The following is a 26,851-nucleotide window of genomic DNA, read 5'->3' as shown; positions in this document are numbered from 1 at the left end:
GGCTTCCCGTCCTGAAAGGTATAGTTACAAATAGGGGTTCCCCCCCAAAATGGGATAATGTGCTTAAAGTACCAAATGTAGAAAGTACTCATTATGCAGAATGTCCCATTTCACACGTTTTCAAATGCATATAAACTTTTGATAATAGCAGATCTACAAGCTCACAATGCGTTGCATCTCGGTAGCAAACGTAATATAGTAGGCTACTTTAACATTGGAACATTACTGATACATTGAGTAGGCCTACATTGTCGGTATTGTTTTAATTGAACTGTCTGTGTCTTGTTTTCTGTTTTTTGTTTTGCTTTCCCCACACTGTCTGCTGTGGGTTGTGTTGTGAAGCACTTTGTAAACTTGTTTTTGAAAGGTGCTATACAAATAAAGATTATTATTATTATTATTATTACAATGGACCACAATGGAAACAAAATAATGTCCCACATTCTACTCATGCTCCAGGCAACTTGAATGTGGGACATTGTAGACGGTAGGCCTACAGGTATATTATGCAAAGATCCAGGAACTGAAGTCAGTCAGCGGGTCAAGCTGGTTATTAACCCTGTCAATCCTGTTAGCATGCCGGGGCCGGTGGTGTTACAGTAGCCTACTTATTATGTAAGAAGGACACTGTGGCAGCGGCCACAGTGCTCTTTCTTTCTTATCATGTTTAGTAACAGAGCAGGGTGATAGTGATGGATGGGTCGCAGCCTTGGCTGTGTCACATTCTAAAGAGGTTGTGTTTGTTATGTAATGTTATGTCAAATGATTCCCCTAGCATTTATGCAATGTAAACATGGGGCCAGGAATCAAATGCAACCTAAAGTAGAAGCAACAAGATTCAAAGGAGAGTCATTTTAAATGGTCTTTTTGATTGATTGAATGCTTTATTTACATGATTAACATTACAGGAAGTTCTGTCAAAGATTATGCTAAAAGGAGAATCCCCACGGGTGTGTTTCCATTGTGGTCCATTGTACTCAATTCATCAATACACAGTCGAACTAACAGGTATATTTACAGAGAAAGGAGGGGTGGGGGCGGGGGGGGGGGGGGGGGGGGCAGAGGATTCTACTATCAAGATGTTCCAGGAGTTAAACTCCTGTTGCTAGGTCTTGACCCTTGTATAACAGTGAACCGCGTTAAAGGTAATTTTTCAGCCAGGGTTGAAGTCTGTGTAAATAAGTAAAAAAAACAATGAGTGAATAAAACGTTATGCAAGGCCAAGTTTATTTGCATAGAGCTCATTTCAACAAGGCAGTTCCTTTCTTCACACGAGAAACACATAATAAAATGACCTTTGAATACATTAAAAAAAATGTTATTAAAGATTTAAGACATTATATAAAGTCCAAAAAGTCAAAACGCCCTGAATACATCACAAAATGCCCCCCCCCCCCCCCCCCCCAAAAAAAAAATCACTGTTTTTCTTTCAAAAGTAAGCTAAAGTTGCACAGTTACAAAGTACCTTCAAAATCCTAATGTCATCACTAAGTGAACCAGCACAAGTTGTACCAACTGTACAAACATGATTTAAATACACAAGCAAATCAATCAATCACTGAAACAATATTCAATACTGTGGTGCTTAACAAGGGGGTGTGGTGGGTAATAAGGAGGCGGCGGGGGGAACAATACGCACATGCAAAGCCCCAGAAACATGTCCAGAATGGCCAAACACAAAACTCACACACCCATGACAATAAGAGCATGGAATGCAGTTGGAGGAGCCTTCCATTTTATTCCATTACATAACATCGTATCGACTTGCTCTATCTGGGTAAAGATTGTATTCTATCAATAAATAGGCTATTAAGTATAACATCTATCACCAGTGTGCATATATATGCATTAATATACATCTATGATCAATGGCTATATGAATCGAAGTACAGACTGTCAACAGTGGGTAGTGGTAACTAATAGGTTGCTGGGGTTCAAGCGGTTAATTTAATTGCATCTTTATTTGATCTCATTCTTATCGCTCTACTTTTACATGCAGTTTCCACCACTCACCTGAATTCCCCCACACAGGGATCAATAGCGCTTTTATCTTGTATCTTATCTTAAAGCTTGTGAGGTGCTACAGCTCAGCAATAGCCAATGTACGAGCTCACAGAGTTCTCTGGGATGTCCTTGTACATCAGGCTGCCTCACACCACAGAAAACAGGAGATAGGCTCCTGGCCCTATGGGCCACATAGCTCTGTCTGGGACTGTTGCTTCCCAAGGCTACTTACAAAAAAAGCCTGATTTATACTTGTACGCTGGTGTTGCATGCAGTAAATAGCAGATGTACAAGCTCACAACCGCGCATTGTCAGTGGTGTAAAGTAACTAAGTATAATTACTCAAGTACTGTACTTAAGTACAATTTTGAGGTGTTTGTACTTTACTTGAGTATTTCCAATTTCCAAAGTATAAATCAGACTTTACTTACTTAATTACTATCAGTAGAGAATATTAGAATGACAGAATTATTACAGCACTACGCTAACTACTAATAAGCACGTAATGTGTGCATGTGCTTTTACAGTATGTGTAGTACTGTAATGCTGTGCTGTGTGAGAAGCTGAACACATAATCCATACCGGACTGCTGCTGGCTGCTCCTACTGAATGTGTTACATCATACGTGTGTGTGTGTGTGTGTGTGTGTGTGTGTGTGTGTGTGTGTGTGTGTGTGTGTGTGTGTGTGTGTGTGTGTGTGTGTGTGTGTGTGTGTGTGTGTGTGTGTGTGTGTGTGTGTGTGTGTGTGTGTGTGTGTGTGTGTGTGTGTGTGTGTGTGTGTGTGTGTGTGTGTGTGTGTGTGTGTGTGTGTGTGTGTGTGTGTGTGCGAGACAGCTTGAGGGTGTAGATTATGTCATAGCAGTGCTGCAGGGGCTGCGCACTGTATGTCATAACAGTATGGATGTTCACACACACTGTGTGTGTGTCTTAGAAAGGGTGGAGACTTGTAAATGTTTAAAAGTAAATCTGGAGAATGTTTAATATACTGTATAATGAATGGACGGAAACCAGCTGGTTCAAGGTTCAACTTTATTTGTCAGCCAATACCAATTAAAAAGGCACGTGAAATTCATTGTGCACAAAAAAAACAGACACAGCCGCTACAAGATACAGTCTCAAGAGTTAAGACGTTAAAACTCTGTTGAATGTGATCTGTGTTCAAAACTAAGCTGCATAAATAAATCTATATTAAAAATCTGAGAGTACAACATGCTCAAGTTCAAACCGCATTGTCATTGGTCCATTTACATTAGTCACGGACATGTGGCCATATAGTCCGGGCAGTGTAGGCTTAAGTAGTTCTAAGTTGTTTTTGTAGAGCGTGTTTCCAAACAGAGTTACAAAGTGCGTTACATAACATGGTAAAAAAAGAAAGAAAAGGAAAGTCCAGCAAGATACCATAAAGAGATAAAACAGCAAAGTAAAAATCTGAAGATAAGATAACGTTAATAAAAACATTAATAACAGAGAGATATAACCTAACAACCCTAACCTCTCAGTAACCTAACATTTTTCTTTTCTTTTCTTTTTCTTTTTACCCCTTTTTTCTCCGCCCCCAATTTAGTCATTATGCCAATTGATTCCTCCCCACACACATTTCTGTCTTGTCACTGCTGTTGTATGCTACTGACTCACCTGCCAGTGAGGATCCCCCACCGGGAGGACGTAGAGCCTTTGTCCTGCTCCTCCCGCCCAACATTCCCTGATGACAGGTGCCGCCCCAACCCGTAGGACTACGTGCAATGACCAATATCACCCTCCCCGCCGGGCTTCCCTCCCCCGAACACACAATTGTGGTAGACGCTCGACAAGGCCGGATGCACCACGGTGGATTCGAACCCACAACCTCCACGGTGGTGGGCAAACCAGACACTTTTACACTCGAGCGCCTACACAACATTTTTCAGACTATTTGGACGTCGGCATAACGGGCAGCCCCCAAACCAACTTAAAACTGACATAGCAGTTTTATATCTTTTTTATTTTATCTTATCTGGGCCTCATTACTCGCCCAAGCTTGTAGTTTGACTATTTGTGCTCTTTTTGAAAATGTTTGAAAGTGAATGCAAAAGTGGTTGGTTGTAGCTATCTGTGGGTTTTCCATTTCCTGAAAGGTTACGATTTTAGACATACAAGGTTTCCACCAAACAGCAACAATAGAATCTCAAATGTCTTCCAGGGCTTTAAACCTCATCCGTAAAATCTTTAAATCAATTCTGAAGCCAACAGGAAGCCAAGATGAGTGTGATATGGTCACATTTGAGTCTGAAGCAGCTGATTTCTTGGAGACAGGATATGGCTTTTTTTCCCCTTTTTGTTTTGCTGAGCCGTGTGTGTGTGTGTGTGTGTGTGTGTGTGTGTGTGTGTGTGTGTGTGTGTGTGTGTGTGTGTGTGTGTGTGTGTGTGTGTGTGTGTGTGTGTGTGTGTGTGTGTGTGTGTGTGTGTGTGTGTGTGTGTGTGTGTGTGTGTGTGTGTGTGTGTGTGTGTGTGTGTGTGTGTGTGTGTGTGTGTGTGTGTGTGTGTGTGTGTGTGTGTGTGTGTGTAAAATGCAATTAGTAAGCCAACACACTATGTCAGGTGCTTTACCACGAAAAACCCTCTGACAACAATGACTCGGCACATCCTTGTGTGTCTATCTGTCTCCTTAACGCTGTCTCTCTTTCCCATGTCGTCGCTGTCGGGTGGAAACCTTGTATGTCCAAAACCGTTCCTTTTTTATTGTTAAAACGTTTTAAAATAGTGAAAATAGCTGAACTTGTAGATCGGCTATTTTCACCCCTTTTGTGTGACACTCTTGAATGATGAAGTAGTAAGTCATTAATCTGCAAAACAATATGGAGATAAGAGGTTTCTGCCCGACAGCAACGATATTTCTCTTTTATGTCGTTCCTTCTCTCCTTCCGTCTGCTTTTTCTCTCACCATAGCTCTTTCTTTCTTTCTTTCTTTCTTTCTTTCTTTCTTTTTTTGAACGCCATCTCATGTACAGTCAGTCAACTAAGTACAGTACATTTACTTCAGTACTGTACTCAAGTACATATTTTAAGTATTTGATCTTTACTAGATTATTTTCTTTCTGTCTCATAATCCCTTTCTTCTGTCTAAATGTCTCTCCATTCATCCTTTCTTCTTTTGTGATTGTTGACACTTCACAGGTTCGGCACGCGGTGTCCATTTACACTGCTGTGAAACGAGTCTGCACGCACGCACACGCACACGCACATGCACATGCACATGCACACACACACACCGTTTCCATTGATTATATAATAAACTCAATGACTTCCTCACCTGACTGACAGACAGACATCTAATCGTTAAAGAACCAGTTATGGCAGGTACACAGGAAGTCAGGAAATCATAACTAGTCAAGTCATAATGACTTCTTAATCTGTAGGCTATGCATTCTGCACATTACCGTAGGCACAGCAGAACGCTCCTTTGTCTTATTTGTACGCAAATATGACACTGTATGATTAATTAATTTGTGCCTCTTCATTTGCATTATTAAGATCATGTGGGTCGAGGATATTGATTATTGTAACTTAGCCAAATTAATGAAGCGAGTCAACCAACCACCAAGAATTTCCTCGGTCGATCATGGTGATCGATATTATTGATCAATATTATTCAAAAAGTATTCCAGTCATGCTGACGGACCTTTTTTGTCTTGTCATGCGCATACACACACGCATACAGTCTGGCACGCTCACCCACACATACACACACACGCACACAAACACACACACTCAGAGGGCAGGGCGAGTCAGCTTGAACAAAGTGCCTAGTCACGATGATGGACGGAGAGAAAGAATGAGGAAAACGGGAGATAAGAAGAGCAATTAGACCAAGAGATTAATAAATACAAAAGAGAGACGGAGACTTTATTGACCCTGAAGAGGCTGTTTCCGTTTGTAAACAGTAGTCAACACGAGACAATACAAACCATAAAAAATTATACATGACATGATTTGCTAACACGGACACACATACTGTATGACACCTGCATTTCCCCATGGGGATCATTAAATGCTAATCTTATCTTGCATGCAGTGATCAATGATCAAGTGATCAGTTCTAAGAGTCCTTTGTAGAGCCCGACCGATATTTTGGTTTGGTCGATATATCGTCCATTATTGTCAATTGCTGAGTGCTTTGTGTGAACTACAGTGTTGGCATCAGAAGTCATTTAGTGGTCCAGGATGGTGCACACGCACAGTACCTACTGTACTGTGTCTTATACAGTCTCCACAATACCTACTGTACATAGTCTTATACAGTCTCCACAGTACCTACTGTACATAGTCTTATACAGTCTCCACAATACCTACTGTACATAGTCTTATACAGTCTCCACAGTACCTACTGTACATAGTCTTATACAGTCTCCACAGCGGTGCCTTGGATAAACATTAGTGTCGTGACAGCAGGGTTTCGCCCTTGATAAGCATCTCTCATGGCATCTCCCAAAACATAGCGCTGGCTGCAACACATTTTGGGCCCTGAACCAGTTTTTATGATTATTTGATTATTTAAGAAAGGAAAATAGTCAATGGTTGCAGCCCTGATTCAATCTGGGCCTCTGACAAAGAGAGAGAGAGATAGAGAGAAGGGGGGGGTAAGTACTAGAGGGGAAAGTATGATAAAAGAGAGGGAAAAAGAGAGGGAAATAAAAAAAAGAAAGGAGAGAAAAGGAATGATAATGAGAGAGTTACAGGAAGAATGAATGACTCAGAGAGAGAGAAGGGGGAAAGAGAGAGAGAGAGAGAGAGTGCAGTGAAGGGCGAGGGTGAGGGAGGGGTGGGGAGAGAGAGAGAGTTGATTACATAACAGCGGCATGTTGGCAGTTAGCCCAGACATGCTGACCTGCACTGCACACACACACACACACACACACACACACACGCACACACATGCGCACACACACACACACACACACACACACACACACACACACACACACACACACACACACACACACACACACACACACACACACACACACACACACACACACACACGCACACACGCATGGACGCGCACGCACGCACAAACACAAACTATTCCATTGTGTCCTTATGGTTACTGGCGGTGGGCCTTGAAGTGTAACACTAATACATGTCTACTAGTCTGCACTGGCCTACTTCTATCTATTTTTACACACACACACACACACACACACACACACACACACACACACACACACACACACACACACACACACACACACACTGGTTGAATGTGTCTAGGCAGCTTGTATGTTGTGTCTGGTATTTAACAATAGCATTTGTATTTTTTTTTTTTAACTTGAAGAGAAGAAAAGAAAACAGCTGCACAGAATGAGATCTAGACCAAATGTATGTTAGATGTTTTAGGACAACAAATCCTATTTTATCATCAATTAGAAAATGAATGGGACGATATTTTCCATAAACGTATATCATGGTAATTGAAAGAAGACGTTAAACTAGCAAGGGAAAGCATAAAGTATTTATGACAATGATTATTAAGGTAATACAATCAAGTGTAAAGTCCGCTCAGCTGTGATGTGACATAACTCAACTCAACTGTGATGTGACTTTATTGATGGTTTACAGTGGTGGAAAGCAACTACGGTAAGTATTTACTCAAGTGCTGTTTCGAGGTACTTTTACTTTACTTGAGGTCCTTTTATCAATACTTCTACATACTTACTACATCTCAGAGGCAAATATTGTACATTTTATGCCACTAATGTTATTTTGAGAACTTTAGTTACATGCTACTTTGTAGAAGTTAGATTAGTTAACTTAATATACATTTTAACACAAAAATACACAACATCAACAAATATAAAACACTGTATTGTACATATAAGTTCCATGCTCAAGGGCACAGGGTTTCTCGGCAGTCATGAGATGAGGCTGAGACCCACGAGGAGTCTGGTTGCCAAGTCAACCATTAGTACACTTGAGTACACAAATGCACGTACACAATTACTACATACAGAGACATGTACACAAACACCACACACACACACACACACACACACACATGCAAAAATGACTACATACACAATGTACAAATACCAAATACACAATAACTACATACAATTATATACACAAATGCGACATACACAAATATACATCATACAGTATACACAACATACCCATATTGTACTCCACACACAAGTGTACAAAAATACTACACATTCGTTATACCAGTGGTTCTCAAAGTGGGGTCCGGGGACCCCCAGGGGTCCTTGGGGGGGGGGGGTCCAGGGGGTCCCCAGCAAAAGTAGTTATTAGCATCCCAATCATTTTAACCTCAGCTCATAGCACGGCACAGAGTGTCGTGTTATGAGCTTGTAGATCTGCTATTTTTCAAAAAATCGTGAACATTAGTGAACATTTTTAACACAAATCTTTGCTTCTGGGGGTGCCTGGGCACAACATATTTTCAGATGGGGGTCCGCGGCCAAAGATTTTGGTCCCTTTGGTGGACTTAGCTGCCTGGTTTAGCAGAAAGTTTGAGGATCCAATGGAGTTAGCTGGTTTTGTCATAAGTGCTTTTTAATACTTTTCATTGGTTCAATATTTTTTTTACCAACACACAGACGTAAAGGGTGTTCAATAGCACTGATTTATGGAACAACGGCAACGAATTATGCACAAATAGCAATACGTGAATAGTACACAGATCCAGATCAAAGCATTATGTGCTGCTGTAGAGGTTACGCTTCACATCAAACTCCTCAGTGTTCATTTATAAATGTTTAACTCTGACCATGTACACAATGTAACCAAATGGACCCGTACGGGTTCATTTGGTTACATTGTGTACATGATCAGAGTTACACTGTGATTTTACAGTGTATGGTGGTGGGGTCAAGATCAACATATTTTTTTGTAATTTCATACAAAAATACACAAAAAAGTTACGATTATTTAGCTATAGTGGATCAGTTAGACGTCTTGCGTAGATGTATGAGGCCTGGTGTGCTGTCATGAGGGTCGGCGTGACCTTCGGTGACCTTGTCATGACCACTACTGAAGCATTGAGGCCGGGGTTGTTATCACACCGGAGCAGCTAGCCCTGTGTGTGCGTGTTAAGTGTTTGGACGGTTGCCATGGGCGATGTGACCACGCCATTGTTTGGACCGTTGCCACGGCCGATGACGACGGCTCTTCTATCACGTGCACTGTCTCTCTCTCTGTGTCTCTCTGTCTCTCTTCATCATTTGCCACCATCTTTTTCCTCTTGTCTTTATCCATCCATTTTTATGGATTTTTTAAATTTTACATCTCTCTAGCTTTCCTTCCTTTGTGTGTGCGTGTTTGTTTGTGTGGTATATCTACCACTATTTATGTGTGTGTGTGTGCGTGTGCGTGTGCGTGTACGCGTGTGCGTGTGCGCGTGTGTGTGTGTGCACGCGTATGTGTTTGCCTGAGATAATGTTTCTATTTAAGCCCTACGCTAGGGTGTGTGTGTGTGTGTGTGTGTGTGTGTGTGTGTGTGTGTGTGTGTGAAGGGAGGCTAATGTGAATGGAAATGTACTAGCTGACCCATGAGACCAGTCTGGACTGGTCAATTGTTAACTCTGCCACACACACACACACATACACACCACTCACGCACGCGCACACATCTACACGTATCTGTGTAGAGTGGTATTATATTACTGTTGTTACCGAAACTCTGTGTGTGTGTGTGTGTGTGTGTGTGTGTGTGTGTGTGTGTGTGTGTGTGTGTGTGTGTGTGTGTGTGTGTGTGTGTGTGTGTGTGTGTGTGTGTGTGTGTGTGTGTGTGTGTGTGTGTGTGTGTGTGTGTGTGTGTTAGGAACAGGTGCAGTCCATTGAATAAAATCTCTCTCTGTCTCTCTCTCTCTCCAGTCGTAATGGATCTTCACGATAAAGACATCTCCCCCGGAGACATCCTGCCAGTGGTGATAATTGGTAAGAGAAACACACACACACACACACACACACACACACACACACACACACACACACACACACACACACACACACACACACACACACACACACACACACACACTGTTGGTCACTGGGAGCTGGACCAGTACAACCACAGTCTACTGTCGACCACTAAGCAGCTCCAGTCAAGCAATTTGTGTTTCAATGCCTTGCTCGACGGAGGTTCAGAAATCAGTCGCCCATAAAAACAAAACTCTCCCTGACGCACATTGTCTCAGCCGGTGTAGGGATGTGAACCGGTGACCTTCCGGTCACACTGACCCCTGACATCCTGTTTCATCGTCATGACATGTCTTGTGATTCTTAGAAACTGCAGCTGTGGTATTTTTCCATGACCTTGAACTGGACTAAACTGAACTCAACTCAAAACAGTTACTTATCAGCTCAGTGACTCCCATGAGTTTGTCATCTTGAAACTGTGAGAAAAGGAACTAAATCACAATGCCAATGTAACTCTAAGAGTACAAATGAAGCCGAATGGACCCTTATGGGCCCCTCACAATGAGACGCGTTGTGAGCTTGTAGATAAGCTATTTTGAGGGCTTAAAGGAGTAGTTACTTATTTTCTATCAATTACACACCTCGTGAAGAATTGAATTCATGGAGATTTTTTAGTTTTTGTCACATTCCTAAGCCAATAATTTGAAAACCGGCGGCCTCTCCGGTAGGAGACACAAATGAGACTTCTTGAGTCTCCTACCGGATACATTAGCATCTTTCTGGCGGTAAACAAATTATTGGCTTAGGAATGCGACAAAAACATCATGTGGTGTGTAATTGTTAGAAACTGTGGTGGTGAAATTGTTTGGGTGAACTACTCCTTAAGTCGTTTTTTTGCATAAGTGAAATAGAAACTAATCAAATCAAAGTTTTTGATTAGGGACAGGTCGATTTTTAAAGAAGGGTACCCCTGGGTACCCCTGGAGAAAATGTATGTGCCCTGATCTAAAATGGCATGACCCTCCCTTTGACAAAAAAAATAAATCAATGACCAAGTGATTAAAAAAAAAAGATGAACCCTCCCCGCCTAGGAGTGTCACGATATATTGTCCCACGATATAGCCTATCATGGTTTTAAAATGTGACGATAGGTATTGTCATGATGTCATACTGTATCGTAATATTTTTTTGTTATTAAAACACTTTCCTTTTTTTTTTTGCCTATGAAAGTTATAGGAGTTCTTACTGTATGGTGTATGATATGAAATGTAAAGCTTATCATAATCACAGTAATTATTAATCATGTCTTCCATCATATTCAAGGTATTTTGGAGAAACCGACTCCAGTCACTTTCAGTTTAAAGCACTGCTGAGAGGAGGTGTTGTGGGTCAGCTGATGCTCGTTGACGCTCGTTAATCAAAGCAATTATGCCTCTGCACTCTCAAATAGGCCTACATCTAATCTAAGATGGTTTACATGGTATTATACTGTATCTGGTATTATAGATTTTTTTGAGCTGTTGGAAATAACTAGGCTGCACTTGGTTGGTAAAGTCCAGATGACAAGAATATGAGATTTGTGGAATTTATAGTCATGCATTGTTATATTATATTATATTTGTTATATTAGTCTATCTGTCCTCTGAAACAATGGGTTTATAGTTAGTGAGAACTTCACCTCTCCCTTAAGCTTGCACAAATGTATTTATTTGTGTGTACAAAGCACTTTGTAATTGTTTTTTAAAGTGCTTTATAAAGTTAGTTTAAACTAAAGATGATGGCCAATGTTGATGATACATGAGAAAAGAACATTAATAATGTATCATATCGATATCATATGCCCAACATCATGTATTGTATCGTGAAATTAGTGTATCTTGACACCCCTAACCCTCCCCATCATCCCCGTCCGATGTTTTGCTTTCCACATTACTGTAGTCAGTCTTGCTAAATGCACAGTGTAGTATCTGTAGTAGTGGTAGCAGAATGGATAGTGTTCTCAACTTCGATGTGGGAAACCCATTGAATCCTGTTCAGATTGAAGAAAGTTGAGTATTTGGTAACAGTAGTCAGAGCTGGCCCTGAGGAATTTGATGCCTATATAGGCAGCATTTTACCTGGTGCCCCCCCCCCCCCATAGCCTATTATTTAATAATAAATAAGGCTATTTCACAAACACAAATAACTAGGACACCGTGTAAATTACAAAAGCCAAATTACAATTTACAATTTTGGCATTTAGCAGACGTGATTTACAGTAAGCAAGATAAACTCAGTAATCTAGGATCATAGATAAACCAATAACCTATCATCAGTCTAAACCAGAGGTCTTCAACAGGGGGTCCGCGGAGGTACTTCAGGGGGTCCGCGAAATTGTTGTTTGATCAAACAATATTTTTGTTTGAAAAAAAAAAAAGTTTTTTTTTCTTTCCTTTTTTCCCCCAAAATGTCAAATTGTCTTTAAACATAACATGAATCCATAGCAAACAGATAAATGGAGGCACAATGCACAATAACATGGTATGTTTATACATATTTTGTAGAGAATTTTTATTTTGCACACCTACTTGGGCAGGTGCGTATAGGAGCAGGCAATATAAAACACGATTGTATACATAAATATACAATATATGTGGTAGCCCCCCCTACCCTACGAGGTAGGGGGTCCCCGCTCCATCTCCCCATCAGTTTGGGGGTCCCTGGCCTGAAAAGGTTGAAGACCCCTGGTCTAAACATTATAATGATATAAAAAATTAAAAAAAGTATGTACATTGAAACTATACACACACTTAGGATGCCAGGTCAACAATGACCTGGCATCTGTCTAAATAAAATGCTATCTAAATTACATTTTAACGTTTGCATAAGACTGCATGGTCATCAAGGCTAGAACATTTAAAACAAAACTATTATATATTAATATTAATGAATTTGTATTGGGTGTTATCTGAGTAGATAGAAAGGTGTTTTATTATATCCTGGAATAGAGAGAGAGAGAGAGAGAGAGAGAGAGGACCTCTGAAAGTCTTATTAAAGAAATGTAACTTAACGTGCTGTACTGCACGTCATTGCCATTCACGTGGCCGTTGCATGTGCATTTTGCACGCATATTCAAGTCATGTACTTTCTGTACCATGAAATTATAAACCGGTTTCTGCACATACCTAGGGATGTACAGTATGCAGCACTCCTTAAATGATCTGGAATGTACCCTTCTAACAATACAGATCGATTTATTTGCATATTGAAACAGATTTGAAATGTCAAAGATGTCAAGCCTCTGACGTTTTTACATGTAGTTCATCATGCAACACGTGTGTGTTCCGCCCTCAAATTCTTCTTATGGTGGCCATCACCCCTGCCCGCACACACGCGTTAAAGTCTATTTAAGTTAATGTAAATATATATTAAGTTCTAAATAAAAACGGGTTTCACTCCCACTCTTTTTCCCCACTGTTGACCACTGTTTTGCTGTACTAAAAAGGTATATAAAAAACGGACTATTTTATCAATTCAAAATTGCATGACCCTCCCTTGGATTCAAAGTAGAATTGGCTGACCCTCCCTTGGACTAAAATTAGAAAGGCATAACCCTCCCCTATTTTCCTCCAGGGACCCCCCTCTGTAAATTTCGACTGGTCCCCTAGAACATGTTGCGCTTCTTGACAAAATGTGGGTCAAAACATTGGTAATCGGTGGTCTCTAGGACCAAAATCTGGTCGGCATCGACGACCCAAAAATATGGCGTTCGTAGGGCTTTCCACCCTTCACTCTTCTTCATTGAGCTTGTAGGATGTCTCATCATAATTCGTATTGCACTCGGGATACTAAAAAAAATAATATATATATATGTTTTTCTTCTGTCCTTTTTGTGGGACTGGCTGAAAGCTGCCTTTGCTCCGTGGTCACACTGGGTGTTTATTATTGGCCCAGTGAGCTGATGTTGTAACAAAGAAGCTTGTTAAAATGGACCCTGAACAATAGAAATGTTCCACAGTGCTCAGCTCAGCCCACATGAGCACCGCTTACTTCTGATCTGATCCGCCACGGAACACATTCTAGTCCACAGAAAACGTTTTTGTTTTCTTGTTTTTTTTAGCTGCCAGGACCTTTCTGTCATGCAATTCTATGGTAAAAATGTGCAGGACCTGCTCCTCTTTCCCAGTGCCGAACATCACATTCTAAAGCGCTTTCGGCATCCAACATTATTTGGCATAGAAAGTAGTTCAGCTTTTGTCACGTTTGAGCCTCTTGGCTGTGTGTGACAACCCGGTCATTTAATGGTCCCATTACATTGTGTTGTGTTGTGTTGTATTGTATTCTGTTCTGTTCTAACCCATTCCGTGTGTGTATGTGTGTTTCCCAGGTAACGGGCCGTCGGGTATCTGCTTGTCTTACCTGCTGTCAGGCCACACCCCCTACCTGTGTCCTGACTCCTCCCACCCCAACGTCCTGCTCAACAGCAAGCTGGGAGAACAGCCACACCTGTCCCTGCTGGAGCAGGTAACTCACACATGCACCGTAACACGGACGTTTTCCAGACTTGAAATGGTTTGTCTGTATGTATGAAGGCAAATGTCCGACTCAGTAGGACCTGACATGCAACGCTACCAGCTCCCAAGTCTGTGTAAATGTCGCCAACATGTGCATACTACCCAGACACCGGCCCTCATCTTTTCAAACTGACTAGTTACCTTTATATGTGAACGTGTCTGAAACGGACATTCTCTTGTTGAAATATGCGATGCGATGCGATGCGATGCGATGCGAGAGTGCGGTCTAGCCAACACCAACTCGGGACTCCTGTATCGCTGTCCTCCACACCCTCCTGTCTAGCATCAACTTCTTTGGTACTAAACCCAATATACTTCTAAAAACACAATATCCAAACATTTATGACAGCACTCAACAAATAACTTTAAAAAGAAATAAAAAAAGGACAGAGACAGTGCCTCAGTTTCACCTATTTATTTTTGGAAACTTGTTTTGCTTTGATGTAATGATAAAGAAACCTGAACCTAACCTGAAGTTACCTCTCTTTGAAATGTCTAATTAAACTGTTTTGAAATTACCAGCACATAAAGCACTTGATATAGAAAAAATCTAATCGTGTATGTACCACAGATGTGTTAATCTCAATGCTTCTCATGTCAACAGTGTGTGGTTTGGTTGTTTTTTTTGGGGGGAGGGGGGGGTCTATTTACTGCTCAGTGATCCAATCCTGTGTAGAGCCTGCCTACTGTATCTGGTCATTTTAACGCACACAAGCAGGCATGCACAAAGGCTGTTGTCCGTTCCGGTCAAAACCGGATTTGCAACCTGTAACGTGAACTGATCCTGATGACATTGTTGCGGACGCATGCACAGTTGCGCACCACAGTGAACCAAACCTCTCCGTGGAGTAAATATTGAATAAACACGACAAACAGCACAGAATACGTTGACACAAACACACTTGAACGATTTAGAAGCACTTCATAAGAAAACTAACGCTTATGTCGATTTAACGTTAGTACATGTGTTTTTTTGGTGGACATACGTTCGTGGCAGGTTATATTATGGGCTTTTGACAGCATTGCTTTCGCCTCTTCTTCCCGGTGCGGCGTACTGGCGCTGAATCTTTCTTTTTCCGTCCCACTTTCACCCCTGAGTACCTGCCAGACGAGTACAGGTGATGGCCCCATGAAGACAAAGCCATACATTTGCATTTCTATGTGCGAGGGTCGCTTCACTGAATGGATTCACATTTTTGATGTGGTCCGCCCATGTGAAACCTAGTGCCATTTGTAGCATTCTTCTGTATTCAGGACCCTTTCCTGTTGTGGAAAGAGCCGCCTCTTGAGGTCTTCTCCCATGTCTGTTGGAAAAAAGGAGTGGAGAATAACCAAATGCATCAGTGACGCATGATACAATGATACTCTGTCTGTCTCTCTTTTCCGTCTCTCTCATTAGGATCTGGAGTACCTGTGTGAGGGATTGGAGGGCCGTTCGTCCAATCCCGTGGCGGTGCTTTTCGACTCGCTGCTGCTCCCCGACAGCGACTTTGGGTCTGACCACGCCTCCACATTGCAATGGCGATACGAGCCGGAGCGGGCCGTCCCACACCTGGTCCTGGGGAAGGGTCCCCCTGGAGGAGCCTGGCATGTAAGTGCACGTCACCACTTTGACCCTATATGTATTTCATCCTACGTCAGAGTAAGATAACTTAAGATGACCCATTAAATCTTCTCTCATGTTTCTATGTGACATCACCCTTCTAGCCACACCTTTTGTATCATTGGCCACTTCAGGAAAGTTGTACTGCCCCATCAGAAATTGTACTACCCCATCCCATTATTTTATTTACCAAAAGTAGGCACTTTTTCAGCAACGCCCTGCTTCACACTCACACAGACACACGCACATTAAAACCTGGGAACTGACCGGTACAACCACAGTCTTATACCGTTGGCAGTGTTGCATTGGTCATTGCACGCGGTACCACGCCGTCCCACCAGTCTTTTGAGCAGGAGCACGTGCGTAAACATGAACGTGAATGTGTTCCACTCGATTTGTGCGCCAAGTACCCACCTGGCTACTTTGCATAACAGTAGGTCAGGTGTGATAGCTAGTAGCGTCTGTAGATTAGTTGTTGGTAGGCTGTAGGAAAACATTAGCCAGCTGATAAAGGCACTTCACACCACATCAGATGCGCAAACCCTCGTCCGGTCTCTCCATTCAAATGCATTGGTCTAGCGAGGGCAGTGGAGTGAAAGATCAAACTCACAAGCCATATTCAGGAGGATAGCCTAATCTCATCAGTGTCCATCTTCGTTTTAGTTTTTTTATATATATGCATTCTATTATCCTACATTTCTTTCTTAGGTTCTATAAATCAAGGCATTCTTTGGAAAAGTTACAAAGAAAACCAAAACTAAATAAAAAACTAACAAAAACGAAATAAAACTACTTCTGCACACATAAACCAAAACCAAAAATTAATGAAACATCAAAATGTATGAAATTAATAAAAACAACTACATGTGCCGTACTGCGTGTTCACCGACGTGCTGTGTTAAGTTACATATGTGACGAATGTAACGCTATTGTTGAAGGCTGCTATCTTGTGTTAAAAAAAATGCAAGTAAAAAATAAAGCACTTTTAAATTGAGTGACTGTAGGCTATTTACTGCATGTAATTACGGGTAACGGGCGGACAATGGGTCCATTATTTGACGGGTGGGTCTGGTTTGTATTTTGATATAATCATGGGTGACGTGTCGGTCTACCACGGATCTGATTATTGACGGGCGGGTTGTCAAAATTGGACCCGTGCAGGACTCTCGGCTGTGTTCGTTTTGTTTTTATTCAATGTTTATCTCAAATATGTAAATAATTCACTTATAAAAACAAACAATATTAGCGTCATGAACAGTCTGTCCTTCCCAATGCCATTGAGCCTGATGTTAAGTAACTCTGGTAAAGAGTGACTATTCAGAAAGACTGGGTGTGAGTGATGCTTAACGCCCCCTAGTGGCTGTCCACCACTTGTCACTATCACATAGAAGGATTTGTGCATTTCTAACTCTGTGTGTGTGTGTGTGTGTGTGTGTGTGTGTGCGTTTGCGTGCGTGTACGTGTGTGTTGTCTAGGCTATGGAGGGTTCAATGTTGACACTGAGCCTGGCCAACTGGATGGAGCTACCTGGACTGAAACTGAAGGAGTGGATGAGAGAGAAACGCAGGTCCGCACGCACACACAAACACACAGACACTGTTTTGAAGTACTATTACTTTACTTGATTATGTAAAATTTTCAATGGTAAAATGGTCATTTTACTTGACTTTTTTTTTAATTATTTGAAAACTTTAGTTACTAAGTTAAGTTGCTTTGTAGCTTTTGATTATTATTATTAGAAAACATTCATTAACCAATTAAGCTCCATTTTATACTTCATCTATTCAAAAACAGGTGATGTGCTGTGAGCGTGTATAGATCGGCTATTTTCGAATTTCCCTTACGTAACTGACATATAAGCAGTGCTTAGAAGTACACAGATCTGATGCATAGAAACAGAACAATAGAAATAGAACAAAGCACACGTGTACACACACATGCACACTCACCGACTTCTTTAAATAAATAAAAGTTTTAAAAAAGAACCCCTCCCCCCCACTCCACCCCTCAGGAACGTGCGTAATGACCGCGCCACCCCAGCCGAGATCGCCTCATACTACCAGCACTACGTTTCCCAGATGTCCCTGGAGCAGAGCTTTGCATGTGGAACCACCGTCACCTCTGTCACCAGACAGCCGGGCAGTCAGGAAGGGTCGCCGCCCTGCTGGAGGGTGACGGGACTGCAGCGCAGAGAGGGAGAGGCACTGGGAGGTAAGGAACACGCACACGCACACGCACACACACACACACACACACACACACACACACACACACACACACACACACACACACACACACACACACACACACACACACACACCAAGGTTATTATTAGTTTATAATTTTATTGATAGTTTTGACATCTGGTTTAAAATGTCAGTATAGTTATAGGTTTGCTAGTTTAGTTTGTAAAAGATAGACATTTTCTCCTTTTTTAAATTTAGTCAGTTCTGCAAACACACAATACATTTTCAATTAGACAAAGACAAATACTATCTTAATCTTCCACTCACTCACTCACTCACTCACTCACTCACTCACTCACTCACTCACTCACACACACTCACTCACTCACTCACTCACTCACTCACACTCTCTCTCTCTTTCCCCCCTCCCGACCAGAGCCGGGCTCGTGCGTGTCCGAGAAGGAGGAGGAGGAGGTGCCCTTCACGCTGTTCGCCCACAGCGTGGTGCTGGCGACGGGCACCCACGACGTGCCTGCCCGCCTGGGCGTGGAGGGCGAGTCGCTGCCCTACGTGTGCCACTCCTTCTGGGAGCTGGAGGCCGCCATCGCCGGCGGGCAGCTCCACCAGTCGTCCGACCCCGTGCTGGTGGTGGGGGCGGGGCTGACGGCGGCCGACGCCGTGCTGGCCGCCCACCATCTGACCACGCCCGTCTACCACGCCTTCCGGCGCTCGGTCGGCGACCCGGGCCTCATCTTCAACCAGCTGCCCAAGCTGCTCTACCCGGAGTACCACAAGGTGAGACACGCACCCAGATGTCTTTGACTATTCAAAAATAGCAGATATACAAGCTCATAGCCCCTGGAACAAAATATATTGAGATGGGGGTCCAAATACATATCATTTTGGGGGTCCTTGACATGGAAATGTTTGAGCACCACTGATGTAGCAACATACGTTTTTCAGAATACTGATTTAGAAGACAATGTAGAATCCCCTGAAGAAATAAGATTTGAGTTACAAATGTTTGCTTTGTGTTTTTTACAACCAAGGTTTATGTTTTAGCTTGTAATTAAGGTAAATTAAAGATGAGTGTTAATTTTTTTCATTTACTGCTTTCTATAGTTTTAGCAATTTTCGCGATCTTTTTTACTGTGGGCGAGGGCATTCGTGCAGGTGGCTAAATGTCTATGTAGGCTAAATATGACCATCAAAAACCACTTGAGCTGTATTTGGGTAAAGTGATGATAATTAAAGGACACATTCAAGTATCTGACAATGTATAAAGTCACCATAACAACGTTGTTCTAAAAACATTTCGTTTTTTCATTTCCTGAAAAGTTAATATTTTGGACATAGCTGGTTTCTGCCCGACAGCAGAGATATATATATACTGTAAGTGGTTAGCACGTCTGAAAATCACAAATGTACGTTTACGCACGTGTGTGTGTGGGGGGGTGTCAGCTTTTGTCCAATGTAAGAAGGGGGGGCTCCAAGGTAAACCAAGACCCTAACCCCTCTGTCTCTACAGGTTCATCAGATGATGACCCAGCAGCAGCACCAGACCCTGCCTCTCCAGCAGCCAGAGAGCCACGCCCACAACATCAACGACTCCGCTCCGTCCTCCTCCTCCCTCCTCGCCTCCCCTTCCTCCTCCTCCTCCTCCTCGTCCTCGTACCCGGGCTACCTCAGCTTCCCGCGGCACCGCGTGGTGGCCTTCCGGCCCGACCACAAGTGCGTGCTGGAGTCCCTGGAGGGGGCCAAGGCCCGCAGCGTGGTGCAGGTGTCCAAGGCGCTGGTCCTCATCGGCTCGCGGCCCGACCTGTCCTTCCTGCCGGGCCACGGCCGTGCGCTGGGCTCGGACCCCGGCGAGCCCATCACGTGCCGCCGCAACCCCGTGGAGGTGGACCCCTGGACCTATGAGGTTTGATTTGAACTTTTTGATTAGATTTTTTTTTTTTTTTTTTAGGATTCGAACGTGACGACATGAGGCAAAAGGATAGCACGTAAAAGCAATGGTTGAACCCATTAAGACCGGGAACGCATCTTTGTTCTTTTAAGATTTCTTTGGCTATTAAAAAATAGCAGATCTACAAGCTCATAGGCGGCACTGAGTGCCGTGCTATGAGCTTGTAGATCTGCTATTTCTTTTTTAAATGTGTGCAAATCTTCGAATATATATTTCCTAAAGCGAACATTTGTCAAATATTTTGGTCCTCGGTGTAAAACAAACAAACATTGCAACACAGTGGAAATGCAATAAGCATATAACACAGATGAAAACCCTCTTTTTTTGGGTGGTTTCTGTAAAATGTCATTTTTTTTTGGTTTGTAGGTGGTGTCTTTAAAATGTCCTTTTGGTAGTTTTTTTAGGTGGTGTCTTTAAAATGTCCTTTTGGTTGTTTTTTTAGGCGGTGTCTTTAAAATGTCCTTTTGGTTGTTTTTTTAGGTGGTGTCGGCGGACGGTCCCGGCCTGTACGCCATGGGCCCGCTGGTCGGCGAGAACTTCGTGAGGTTCTTGAAAGGCGGAGCGCTGGCGATCGCCAGCGACCTCGCCAAGAAGCAGCGGAGAGAGGGAGAGCAGAACGGCACTCTGCTGCGAGAGGAGGACAGATGGGCGAGTGGGATGGACGGACAGGCGGACGGACAGGCGGACGGACAGACGGAGGTTTGCGTCTCGGACTCGTAGCTGCCGACCCCCCCCCTACCTCGGCTACAAACTGACACGGACTCGTGATGTTTCCGATCTTAGCTTGTTGGATCTAGATAAACCAATCCACTCAGGAAGTGGAATGACTGGGCTCTATTGTACAGAATGTATGACAAAGCACTTCTGGCCTCAACTGAACTCGGGAGCGGTTTTGAACCGGTTCCACCATTCACTTGGTCAAGCAACAAGGCTCTGTTTTATTGACATCTGTAGTCTATAGAAGAGTTCATATCAGTCCGACTCAACTCAGAAGACAAGGACTTCTGTGTCACAAGGACACAGACCCAGAGAGAGAGAGAGAGAGAGAGAGAGAGAGAGAGAGAGAGAGAGAGAGACACTGAGAAAGGCTGAGAAAGGCTAACAGGGAGAGAAAAAGACAGGGGCTGTGAGGCTGGGTAAGCCAGCAGGGATGGAAAGATGGAGAATGTCCAGAGATGAAAAGAAGGAGACAGGAGAGATCTAGAAAGATTCAGAAATTGGAAATCCTAGCGGCGCCGCCTCTAGCTTGGTCGGGCACGGCAACAGCGTTTGTGGGTTTGTGGGAAGGTTTGTGTTCTTTGTCGCTACACTTAGCTCCACCTACTGGTTGGCCACGGGCAAGGCGAGTTTATTTGCATAGCACATTTCAACAACAAGGCAATTCAGTGTGCTTTACAATAAAATATTAGCAAAGGAAACACATTGAAAAAGGACATTTGAATTCAGTAAACAGGAATAAAGCCGGAAACTAAACACCTATCTCCTGAATAGGAAACACCTATTCAGGACACAGGGAAAAACACACATTCTTAAAAGGACATTTGAATACAGTAAAAAACTAAGTAAGCAGAAATAAGACCAGGACGCATGTTGAGCAGAGGAGGGGATCCAGGGTGGATGGCGCGAACCTTATGACGCACGTCTCACTTTCCCGGTGAACCTCCTCACTGACATGAGATGAAAAGACGACTCCATGTCTATCAGATGACAGATGGAGGCTAGCGGTGCCACAGTGCACGTGATAGACGCAAATGACAAGGACTTCTAAAGAGTGAAGAGTGGCTCAAACTAAGCCTCTGCCTGAAGACCAAAGGCCTAATATCTCCCCCAGCCAAAGGGTGGTCCAGGGACCCTCATGGTTCCTTGAGGGGGTTATAAATGGTCCCTTATGGGTGTGTAACTCTGAGAGTGTACAAATGGAACCAAGTGGACCATTACAGGTCCATTTGGTTCCATTTGTACACTCTCAGACTTATGGGGTCCTTGAAATTAAAAGGTTTGAGAACCACTGTGCTACACTAAATGGAACAGAGCCTTCATTAGAATCATTGTTAACACCTGTGAAGGAAAGGAAGTAAGGAAGAGGCCCAATTTCTCTCCAAAAATGGCTGCTGTGCATAGAGCCTATATAGCACAAGAAAAGAGAGGGGAAAAGATGAGGGACAGAGAGAGAACGACAGAGATGGAGAGAGAGAGAGACACGACTTCATCCCTATATACGCAGCACTGACAACACGTGCGCAGCAACAAACGGAGTCCCCAGTGCCACGAGGACTCACTCTTTTGGTTCCTCGTTCCTCAACACAGAGCCTTGACCCACTAACGAACGGCCTGCTTACAGTTTTAACGGCTCATACGTCAGACACACAACGTGACCAAACGGACTATAACCACACGTCACGCTCACCAGCGCTTGCTTTGCATTCCCCACCAATGCGCGCTAAACGTGCACTTATAATAAGCCCTTAAGAGATTATTATTATTATTATTATTTTTCTAATGTAAATGTTCAAGATGATTTTTTTTTTCAACCTGTCACTACAGTTGCCATCACTGGTTTCTCAATATTTCTGATTTGTTTGTTTGTTTGAAGTTGTTTTATTTTGTAGTGTTTCATAATGCAGCTCTATATAGACATGTGTGTGATGTTTTAAATGCCTTTTGTTTTTCTACACATGACATGTCACTCTACCTAACATGCAGTGGTGGAAGAGGTAAAAGTACTGTAGCAATACCACAATTAAAAGTGCGGTATCCAACATTTTGTTAATTAAAGCACAAAGTAATTGGCATCATCTGTGATTTTTGAATAGAAAATAGGGCTTAATTGGTTAATGTAATCATGTATATTTTGTAATAATCAAAATCTACGAAGTAACTTGGAACTAAAGTTTTTGAAACATTTTACTGAAGTAAAAGGTTCAATATTTGCCCCTGATATTAATTGAAAAATGGAAATACTCAAGTACAATTTTGAGGTACTTTTACTTTACTTAAGTACAGTTTGAGTAAATGTACTCAGTTACTTTCCCACCACTGTTAACATGACAGACCTACTTGAGAAGCAATTGTTTTACCACATCAACTCCGCCATACCTGTTTTTTGGGGCATTGTCATTAATTGGCGGAAATTCTCAAAAACAAATTGCCTTGTTGGCCAATATGCTTACTTTATAGTTGGGTCACACGGTGGAAATAGCAGATCTGCAAGCTTGAAGATCTGGCTGTTTTCACCACGTGAAACTATAAATCATAGTGGTTAACCACTTAAACCCTATATGGTTGACCGGAGTCTCTCAGGGCTCTATACTAGTGTATTTTCAGTTTTCTGTTATTGTGGGGAAAGCTTTCGCTAAAAATAGCCGATCGACAAGCTCACAACTGTTGTGAGCTTGCCGTTCTGCTATTTTCAGCGAAAGCTTTCCCCGCAATATGGATGCTGGGGGTTTAAAGGGATAGTTCACCCAATAAATAACTTATTTTCTATCGATTACTCACCCCATGGAGACTTCAATTCATGGATTTTTGTCGTTTTGTTGTTTTGGGGGTGAACTATCCCTTTAAGTGGTTAATTGTTGGAAGGAAGCACATCAGAAGAAAGACATTTCAACCATTCCTTATACTTGAACGACCGCCATTGCACTGAGAAACGTCTAGATTCGCGTTGTGCACTCACCAAAATATCAAGGTTCTGATTAGACACATATCAACAGGCATTTGACAAGATGTATGTAATAACGGAATTATGTGTAAATAATTAATTGATAGATATATTGTACATGTTATAGTAATAGGTCCTGTTTAAATGACAGCAACCCGCATCCATTGAATGGTTTTAAAGGGGGTGCAAGTGATATTTGTTTGTACTATAAAATTGAAGGTGATAAACTGGTACTCTTTCCTGATTGGCTGTCATTGGTGACCCACCTGAAAATGCATTTTCTAAAGACGGGGAGACCCCCGTTACTGAACAAACACACTATACAGTAGCAATGATTACTATAAGAATATAGAGCTTGAATCTTTTAATAAAAATATTTTTTTGTCATAACCAAAAAAATATCACTTACAGCTCCTTTAACTTGCTGGTTCTTTGTGTAAATTGGGACTAATCGAGACTTAGGAGTCCAGGTGAATGCAGTGAACTACTGCATTCACTGTGTAACAATACTAACTTCATTTTTTGTATTGAATCTTCAACCTGAAAAAACGTTGAAAAAAGAAAGTAAAAATGAAACGACAAGAAAAGAGACTGATAATTGTTTAGAACTGGACCGCAGTAAACTGGATTTAAACATGTGTATTTATGAGTATAGAAAATGTATTTCATGTGCATGTTAAAAAAGAAATAGGTACATTATTTCCTCCACATGAATCACCAGTGCAGCTTTATTGGTCGTAGCAAAGCTAATTTGTCATTTACATATGTTTGTGTGTGTGTGCGTGTGTATATCGCCAACTGATCCTACATTCACTATCAGTGTCCTGCTAAAACCACGCATCTGCTAAAGGTGCACTTCACACTGCCCTTAGTGAACTAATTGTGAGGCAATTGTGATTCACAGCAGCTGTGCCTTAAAATACACTTGACAAAACAATAATGTTAGCATTAACATGTTTGCTGTAGCCTTCATACACACAGCATGGTGACATGTTTGGTATGGTTCCAACAGACCACAAAAGTACAATTTTATTTATTTTAATGTTTTTTTTGTTGTTTTTTTGGGTGAGGACAGCATGTAATTAACATCCAGTAAGTACCATTTTTTGTGATAGTCATGTGTCAAACATTGATGAACATGGGAAACTGACGACCTTGCTCTGTTTCACCACAAGGGGGCAGCCGCGTGACTGAAAACTGAAGGCAGATGAGCAATAAGCATAACTTAACTAAACTAAACTAAACTTAACTTAAACCTAACTTATAGCCAATTCTGTAGTATGGCATGTCGCTTGCTGACAAAAACAAATTATCAGTTCTTGTCAGCAAGCGACGCCGTGGTGTGATGGAGTGTGAATTAAGCTTTAGTTACATGACATCAGTGGTGGAAAAAGTACTCACATGTTTTACTTAAGTGAAAGTATCAATACTGCAATGTAGAAATACTGTTACAAGCAAAAGTCCGGAATTCAAAATGTACTTGAATAAATGTACAAAAGTATTGGCATCAAAATTGTACTTTTTTTTAGGTAAAAGTACTCATTATGCAGAATGTCCCATTTTAAGTTTTCAAATGTATACAAATATTTTGAAAATTGCATATCTACAAGCTCACAATGCGTCGCATTGTGAGCTTGTAGATCGGCTATTTTCAAATCTACAAAGTATCTAGTAACTAAAGTTATCAAACAAATGTAGTGGAGTAAAAGTACAATATTTGGATCCGAGATGTAGTGGAGTAGAAGTAAAAGTATTGGAAATTGGAAATACTCAAGTAAAGTACAAATATCTCAAAATTGTACTTAAGTGCAGTACTTAAGTAAATGTACTTAGTTACTTTCCACCACTGCATGACATCAGTATAGTAGCTGTTAAGAATACATGGCAGCTTTGTGGTGTTTGACAGAACAGTGTGTCAGTGAAACAAGCCCAGAATAAGACCATAGATATACAAAATCAAACATGAAACTATGCACACAAAGCCATGACCTCAATATTGTCTCTGTCGGGTGGAAACCTTGTATGTCCAAAACCGTTACTTTTCAGGAAATGGAGGGAGAAAAAAAAAGGACCCCCAAATTGACACTTATTAGCCCGCGGACCCCCATTTGAAAAGATATGCCAAGGCCATTTTAATTTCAAGGACCCCCAGTTTGACATACATTATAGGCTACGGACCCCCATTTAATGGCATTTCTATCTCTGGGACCCCAATTTATATTGTAAAATCAATGTTCATCTACTGTAACTCTGAGAGTGTACAAATGGAACCAAATGGACACGTTAGGGTCCATTTGGTTCCATTTGTACACTTTGGTTCCATTTGTACACTTTGGTTCCATTTGTACACTCCATTGTTCCACTTTGAGAACCACTGACGTACAGTATACTTTTAAAATTCGCCAATAAATAAAAATAAATATGGCGGAAATAACAAGCTCACAACGCATCTGCCACGTAACGTGAGCTTGTAGATCTGCTATTTGTGCAACTTTTGTGTGACACTGTATAGTATGACGATGTAGGGCTGTAATTTACCCCCATAAAAAACATAAAAAAGTTTAAATATGGAGATACAAGTTTTCTGCCCGACAGCAACGATATGATAAACAGCAACATGTTTGTGGTTGTGTAAATATGACCTTTAATCTTTACATTGTGAAGGCTGATGCAGCTGTACGTTGACCTCTGATGATTCAACTGTTTATGAACATGATTATTTCCATCTGACTGTTGATGTTTAAGTCTAATCTATTTTCTCCATGCAGTACAAATGAAATCCTGCTTTTATATTATTATTATTATTATTATTATGGGCTGTTTATAATAAAGAGACATGAGTTTTACAAGTGTGTTTCATTTCTCTAAACACAATGGTTATTCTTATCAGAAGTAACATTTAACATTGACTTCTGTGTTCCATTAAACTTATGGTTCCAGTTTGCAGTGGTGGGAAAGGTGCTC

At 41.8% G+C, this 26,851-nt stretch overlaps 1 protein-coding gene across 1 annotated transcript in view; it reads left to right on the top strand.

The window, feature by feature from the left end:
• The window catches only part of osgn1 (oxidative stress induced growth inhibitor 1), a 23,376-nt gene extending 2,074 nt beyond the window's left edge, over nucleotides 1-21,302 (top strand). The window contains exons 2-9 of the mRNA XM_080421903.1: nucleotides 9,874-9,936; nucleotides 14,285-14,421; nucleotides 15,871-16,062; nucleotides 17,550-17,641; nucleotides 18,086-18,285; nucleotides 18,697-19,055; nucleotides 19,789-20,181; nucleotides 20,707-21,302. Coding sequence (XP_080278029.1) covers nucleotides 9,879-9,936; nucleotides 14,285-14,421; nucleotides 15,871-16,062; nucleotides 17,550-17,641; nucleotides 18,086-18,285; nucleotides 18,697-19,055; nucleotides 19,789-20,181; nucleotides 20,707-20,946 — 1,671 coding nt within the window. The 5' untranslated portion in view covers nucleotides 9,874-9,878 and the 3' untranslated portion in view covers nucleotides 20,947-21,302. The remainder of the gene's footprint in view (nucleotides 1-9,873; nucleotides 9,937-14,284; nucleotides 14,422-15,870; nucleotides 16,063-17,549; nucleotides 17,642-18,085; nucleotides 18,286-18,696; nucleotides 19,056-19,788; nucleotides 20,182-20,706) is intronic.
• The last annotated feature ends 5,549 nt before the right edge of the window (nucleotides 21,303-26,851 follow it).

Source organism: Gymnoscopelus braueri, assembly GCF_963280865.1.
Source record: "Gymnoscopelus braueri genome assembly, chromosome: 3".
Lineage (NCBI taxonomy): Eukaryota > Metazoa > Chordata > Actinopteri > Myctophiformes > Myctophidae > Gymnoscopelus > Gymnoscopelus braueri.
The sequence above is the reverse complement of the archived record's forward strand: the minus strand, read 5'-3'. Positions and strand labels throughout refer to the sequence as shown.